Source organism: Perca flavescens, chromosome 12 (assembly GCF_004354835.1).
Source record: "Perca flavescens isolate YP-PL-M2 chromosome 12, PFLA_1.0, whole genome shotgun sequence".
NCBI classification, from domain to species: Eukaryota; Metazoa; Chordata; class Actinopteri; order Perciformes; family Percidae; genus Perca; species Perca flavescens.
This window is the reverse complement of record NC_041342.1, coordinates 2,047,865-2,055,650: the sequence shown is the minus strand read 5'-3', so window position 1 is coordinate 2,055,650 and position 7,786 is coordinate 2,047,865. Positions and strand designations below refer to the sequence as shown.

At 41.4% G+C, this 7,786-nt stretch overlaps 1 protein-coding gene across 1 annotated transcript in view; it reads right to left on the bottom strand.

The window, feature by feature from the left end:
* LOC114565057 (neuropilin-1a) overlaps positions 1-7,786 on the bottom strand; it is a 103,235-nt gene that overhangs the window by 70,667 nt on the left and 24,782 nt on the right. Inside the window, exon 3 of the mRNA XM_028592876.1 lies at positions 5,962-6,143. Within this exon, the coding sequence (XP_028448677.1) occupies positions 5,962-6,143 (182 nt within the window). The remainder of the gene's footprint in view (positions 1-5,961; positions 6,144-7,786) is intronic.

Genomic DNA, 7,786 nt, shown 5'->3' with positions numbered 1-7,786 from the left:
CCTTTTGATCTGAGGACAAGCAAGTAAACATCTAAAAAGTGGAATAATGGCTGACTTCATAAAAAACCGCTGCATCAACAATGTTGTAAACTAGAAAGCATTTAGAGCCTGCATTCCTTCAACCAGACTTTGCTTCATTCAAAACGTGTGCATAAACTCATGAAAAATCAACAAGAAGGTTAAAATGTCACGAATCCTTTAATCAATAATTTTGACCTTGTGGCTAAACTGTACAGCAAACGAAGCCAAAAAAAAAAAAAAACTTTTCTATTGAAAGAACTTTCTTTCTGTTTAAATGTCCCAAAATGACAAAGTTGCCCCTCAAAAATCATCAAGCGAGCCAATACGTGACTGTGTGTTTGCATGTTTGAAAGTGTTCAAAGACGCCGCATACAAACCCTATTGTGCGTTCAAGCATATCTGTTATTATGTGACATCACTATCGCAATGTGTACTTCACTCAAACAGCATGTCACATCGCTCTCATCTCTCACTCTCTGCCCATCCATCTTTCTGTCTTTATCAACAGCCCTTCAATCAACTGTGGCTCAAAGTAGGAAAGACACCCCCCCCCCCTTATCGACTTAACCACTGAGACATGTGTTTTTGGTTTAAAAACCTGCAATAAAGCGAGAGAGTCGGTGCAAATATAGTTCCAGGACGCTGAAGAGGGCTCACATGGCTATCATCTATAAATGTTCTGTGGTCAGCAGAGGGTGGAGTTATGGTTATGGTTATGAGAGGCGGATGTGCCAGAGCTTTACAGCCCGACGCCCATTAGTCCAGAGATTTACCCGCTATTGCACCGCGCTATCTTTAAGGCCAAATAGAACTTGTCATCTGAGCGAGGGTTACGGCTCTTTGTGGCTGTGTTGTGGGATTTTGTCATCATAATGACAGATGTGGAGGAGAGGGACCAAAACAAGGGAGGAGAGGTAAAAACAGGACTTTATGATATTGCCTCTAAAGTCAGAACAAGCCTTGAAAGAAATCATCCACAGTGTGTCTGACACTAACTCCTCAGGTACTTCAAATCCCCCAGTTCCAAGAAATACAGAGGACATGATGTCAGTGTCCTCTGTGCTAGCTACACACTTGGAAAAAAGTGAAGTGTACAGACATTTCTGTTAATCCAAAAATCTAAATACGGAAAAAACCTGTGCAAAATCATAACAGAAAATATCTTCATATTGAGACAGTTTATTTGCTCGTATTTCTATGGACTTTCCTAACTGTGTATATCTCTGGTGGTCATGGTTATATGTTGGTACAGTGTGATATGACAACTGTGTCTCTGTGAAAGTTGTGTCTCTGTCTTCCATGTTAGAATTGAAATAAGTTATGTATTTAATTTTATTGAGTCTATCCTCGGCAATTTAATATAATATGTATTTGTTGTAATGTATGTATGACCATTTATAGGCTATATTTACTGTATAATGTTAAATAAAAAAAAATCAAATACAAGAAACCACTGTTACAATTTTGGTAATGTTACAAATTGCCTGATTGCTTTTTGTTTCTTCATCGATTCAAATTAATAACATCGACCACTGATTGATTTCAATTTCTTCTAATCATTTTACCTTGCTTTTTTGTAGGATGTCTTCGTACTCTTGTAGGCCTGCAGGTACCCCCCTCACCCCCCCGATCATAACTACTTTACTTTTATAGTATTAAGTGTTTTGTTTTGTTATATATGCAAACTTAGAAATGACATATAAAAAATGTATGTCTAAAATATCATATATATTTTGATACTTCACAGATTACTATTTTATTTCACTATTAGATGTACATAAATATTCTGAGATCAGAGGACAAAAACAGGCAGAGAGAGAGACAAAGAGGGGAGTCCGAAGCGAACAGAGTAAAAAGCCTGTTTGTAAGCAGAGCAGCAGCTCCACTTAGCAGCCAGCTCCGACTCTAATGGCTTTTAAATGTGGCGAGAAGGAAGGCAGCAACATGGCAGGGGGATTACCTGAGTGAGTACAAGTGCTGTTTTTAACTTGTTAGAGGGTAGAGGACCCATATTGAGGCCAACACATACACCCCCCCCACACACACACACACACACACACACACACACACACACACACACTGGCTGTCCTAGTTTCGAAACCCCTCTTCTGTGCCAGAGCATCCATATCTCATCTGTGGGTCACCCCTGCTGCCTCCAAGGACAAACAGCCCATTAGCTAAATGAGCCTGGGGTCCCGTGCACCTGTCTGCTGCACACACACACACACACACACACACACACACACACACACACACACACACAAACACACACACACACACACACACACACACACACACAACACACACACACACACACACACACACACACACACACACACACACACACACACACACACACACACTGAATTGCGACAGATACTGTACATGCACGTAGCAGCATAAGACAAAAAAAAGACAAGAAGATAATTTGTAAACACACAAAAAGGGTAGATCACACGCACACACACACACACACACACACACACACACACACACACACACACACACACACACACACGCACACACACTGAATTTCAACAACAGACAGATACTGTACAGCACGTAGCAACATAAGACAAACAAAAGGCAAGAAGATATTGTGTAAACACACCAAAAGGGTTGATCACTCACACACACACACACACACACACACACACACACACACACACACACACACACACACACTCTGAAGTGTCTGTCCTGCAGCTAAACAGAGCAGACAGCGGCCGGACGTGCTCAACAACAACAGGAAAACAGTTGCTCTATTTCTGTGACAAACACAAGGAGGGACAGCAGTAGCAACGTGCACACACACACACACACACACACACACACACACACACACACACACACACACACACACACACACATACAAACACAAATGACATGTCCATACCCTGCAAGTTCAGACCAGCTGACCTGACAACATGAGGGAATCAAACTCACTCATTTTATTCATCCACTAACTTCTTGGAGAGTCAGAACGATGATCCACTTCGAACAGATTCTTTGAAATAAAATATCTCAGCTTTCAGATGGTCAAACAGTCTGACCACAAGGTCCATGTAGTAGCTGTTGTTCTGATCATAACACATGATCCTCATCAGTTGAGGGAGTTTGTCCAGTAAAAGCTGAAATCTATGGGAGCTAGTTGCTTAAAGGGTCGGTTCACTCACATTAGAAAAACAACATTTTCTTACTTGACTCTCTCTGACTCTATCTTTGCAGCTAGGTTTGGTTTTATTTGTCCAGGTTTTTAGATACATGCTTGGCATGATAGCACTAGAGGAACTGGAGGTGGAAGAACTAAACCTTTAAATTCCATGTACATATCTAAATTGGTGGTTCATCCCCGTCATGTTAGACTTTTCAAACTTCCACCACCATCATAGGTGTCTATTTCATAAAAAAAATAAAAAAGATATAAAGTGGGACCTTTTCTGAAAGTAAGCAGCACGGTGACCCAGACAGTACTATGAATGTACTATAAATCCTGATTTGATCATTATAACAGTGATCAAAGCTCAAAAAGAAATCATCACACATCTGTGTGGAAGGTATATCTTAAAAAATCCCAGCTGGAAGGGCTGATAATACTAGGTGACCTACTTTTAAAGATTCATTACACTGACTTTCTAATCAGTCAAGGCTCCACTTTGCACCCTGAAATGACAGACGAGATTTAGATTTGAGAGGTGTATCAGAAGTAGGGCCATACTCTGTAGTTTAGAGAGAACATTTGACAGTGCAGAGCCTAAAGAAGCTCCGGTGTGAATTAGGTCCCTGACCCAACTCGGATCACTGTCTTACTGCTCATTTAAATACATAAAAAAGAAACACTTGCCCATCCATTTTTCATCTTACAATGCTTTCAACATTAGTCCACCGGGGGATTCCTATTCCTGGATCCTGTGATTCTGTGAATGATTATTGCTCTCGGGGGTGCAAACAAATGAAAAAAGAAGACGAACCTCACGTAATTGCGTGCTGCCTTTTTATCTGATTTATCTCTAGTCCCTATTGGTGGAAACTGAAGTGGTCACAGGAGACTCGCCGTTTGGCAGATACTCAAGTGGCCCCAAGAGAGAAGAGCAAATACAAATGTAGGACACGGTAGCAGGGTTCCTTCCTCGACAGGCAGTGTTTATGTAGGTCCATCCTGCTTGCATCCTGCCCCTGTTGGGACTCTCTGTTCCTCCAATGGCATTCTGGGTCTTTGAGTTTATTTACCTTTCAGGGTTAGAGGTCAGTGTACCAGAGGTTCAGCTCAGGTTGTTTGAACAGCCCTGGACATTAGTGTGGAAACAACTTGAACAATAATCTTTGAAAGGTTATTTTAGAAAACATACATGTGCGCACGTGCGCAGAATTCATGTGGTATAAATAATTTCAATATTTAGACTGTGATTATTATTATCATTATTGTATTATATATATTGTATTATATATTATTATCATTTCTCAACATGTAGTTTTCATATAGTCATATTACTTGGATTCACATAACGTCATATTTAATTCCTCTGTTTTCGGTTCGGTTTGTCTGTTTGTTTGTTTGTTGGTTTGTCTGTCAGCAATTAAATAGAACAACTACTGGCCTGATTTTCATAAAAAGGGTGAAGCCAGGCCCAAGGAAGAGCCCATTACATTTTGGACCGGATCTGAATTATGGGGCAAATACACAAATTATTTTTCCCTTTTTTGTTAACATTGCGAGATAGAGCGTTTGTGCTGCATTCGTGTGGTGACGGTAGAATAAGTTCCAGAATGGGAAACTTCCCACTGCATTAACATTGTGAGATATCAGTTGATGAGTTTGTAAACTTGGGAGCGGTTTTCCCTTGGTTTGGTTTGGCTTCACAGCTGGAAAAATCCAAGCGTACCAAAATGCGTCATTACAAATCACGCAGGAACGTTATTGGTCAGATGTGTCTGGGGGCGAGAGCAAGAAAGTAAATACAGGAAGAAGGTCCTGTGTTCTGGTCTAGTGGTCAAACCAGCTCATTTCATTAAAATGATCAGACATTGTTTCACGAGAGACGTTACTACGTCTGCTCTGGTCACCGAGACTTCTCTCTGCTCTGCCGGCGTCTGTCTCCAACTTTAGCGGCGGCTGGTTTGACCACGGAGATGCGAGTGACGGACGGTGAGCTTGACCGCTGTCTAATTCTGTGAGAGAAACATTGAAGCTGCTACAGTTTGCTGCTCTGCTGCATCACAGGTTGCTGAACACACCTGACCACAGGAGACCTCAGCTCAGACTGGAGGAGTATATATTAGTTGGTGCGGTTCGAGGTCAGATCACGGTCTCACCACAAACGCAGAGTTCGACTTGTTTGGTCCAAAACCAACTCTAGTGTGATACAACCAAACTAAACGAGGCAGGTGTGAAAGCGCCCTAAGATTCCGTACAACTACAGGAATCATTTTAGTCGTATGATCACCTGACCATGTCAGACATCTTTTTACCTTGTACAATGTTAAAACTCTGCGAATGAAAACCAGGTTGTATGTCACCAGATTTCCCTTTAAGAGGACAGCATTATTACAACTTTAGTGAATTTGATTTGTTATCACCTTCTGCTGTCCTTTAACAGCGTACCAGCCTCCTAAAATATGTAAAATGTGTTTAAAAAAAAGTATTTACTGCTGATTATTTTTCACTGTAGAAAGTCGATGCATGCCATTGATCCAAAAGCTACAGAACAAACCTGTGGAAACCTGGCTAAACTACAATTGAATTTAAATTGGCTGCGTCCCATGAGGTGATTCATCACATTCAGGGGAGTGTGTAGAAAACAGCAGAGCAATTGCAGCTCCGCTTATGTTCTAGCTTAGGCTTATCAGCTAATGCTGCTGTCTAATACAAGCAGCGACAAATGTTTCAGGACATTCAAAGGACATTTCAGCAGTGACATCATGAAACCACAGACCACACACCTGTCTTGAAGACCTCGTAGCGCACAGAGAATCCCGCCCCGTGTGTCTCGTAGTCAGAGACGAACTTGATGAGGAGCTGGCTGCCGCTGGAGATGATCGGAGACGGTGCGATCTTCCCGCAGAACTTTCCCAACATGGCTGAGATCTCGTCCCCGCCGTTGTAAACCTCCACGTAGTCGTACCTGTAGGAGAAGAGAGGAGATACAAGTTTAGGTTGTTGAAATAAAAATCACAAAGTGATAAATAAGATGACCTTTGGATGAAAATGAGCTCTTTGAGAGATTGAGATTGAGATCATTTTTTGGGCATTTTAGGCCTTTATTTATAGGACAGCTGAAGACATGAGAGAGAGAGAGGGGGGATGACATGCAACAAAGGGCCACAGGTCGGAGTCGAACCAGCAGCCGCTGCGTCGAGAGGATGGATACGGATTTGGGTTCGGACAGATATTTAGAAATGATGTTCAGGTTCGGGTCGGGCTCGGTCACATCAGCGCGATAAGGCACTGAACATTTTAAACTTACAAAAGCTTATTATGTAGGGGCGCGCCTGTGTTAACGTGCGCTCGTTGCTTACAGTTGCTTAATAAAAGCTTTCCACACAAACAAACGTACATGTGTCATTACAATGAGAAAAAAAAAAGATTTTAACTGTGTCGGGCTCGGACATAAATATCTTAATGCCTGTCGGGCTCGGGCCGGGCTCGGACAGAAAAGCAAACCTCACCTCACCCTATACAAGGTGAGCTACCCAGGCGCCAATTATCTCTCTTTTTAACATCAACGTTACGGATTATTGGGCACTGGTGTTCCTCCTAGTGTTTTTTATGTGTCTTTGCTTGAATGCACACAGCTGTTGAACATATGCATGAGTAATTGTTGCGTCTGAGCCTAATTAATATGTCCAAAAACTCAACTGCAGTTGGATGTTTTAATAGTGCGTTCCATTTACCTTGGAACTCGGAAGCCGAAGCTGGGTGCATTTTATAGAGTCATTCCACTGATTTCACACAAGAAAGTCAATTTACTACAAATGTTAAAGAGAAAGCCGGTGTTACAGGCTGGAGGCATAGAGGGTCTAACCAAACACACTATCAAATTACATTATGGGATGTGTAGGATCAAACATTTTGGAGCTTGACCCGTAAGAGGATCAAAATTAGAATACTTGGGCTGCTACTACATTGGTATTGATTACTTTGACTCCTTAGTGTAAACTGACTTATATTGTGTCTGTCATATGAACATGTACCAGGAACATTAATAACTTTAAATAACTGTTATCTATTATCTAATATCTGTTCTTCGACGTAACCCCAATAGACTTTGTTACAAACTGCTAGTGAAGCTTAACACACCCAAACTGTGAAACCACAACAAACAATATTATAACTGTTTTTGTCAGACATGTTTTGGACAATGAGTGCTGATTTCGACTGATTTGAGGCGTTTCTCCAAATACCAATCCGGTCAGCTGACCGGCTTTGTTTGCAATGTTTTGTCTTCTCGTCCTTATAGCTGATGCTGCTGTGGGACTCTAAATCAAGACAGCTGTCTCGAGTGAACGATGGAAGATTTCCAACGTTGCAGCAGCAAATCTGAGCATTCCACAGTGAAGAAGATTCTCAGATACAGCAGCTGTACGGTGAATTATTCAATGGCAACATCTGCTCATCTACCTTCTTTAGCACGGTGAAAAGATCAATATCTAAAGTCATATTATCTAAGGTACATTTAATTGCAAAGAACAAGATCTATAGAGCAGAGTGTAGGGAACATGTGAGTTTAACTTACCAGATTGTGTACACATTTCTTTTCCTACAAGT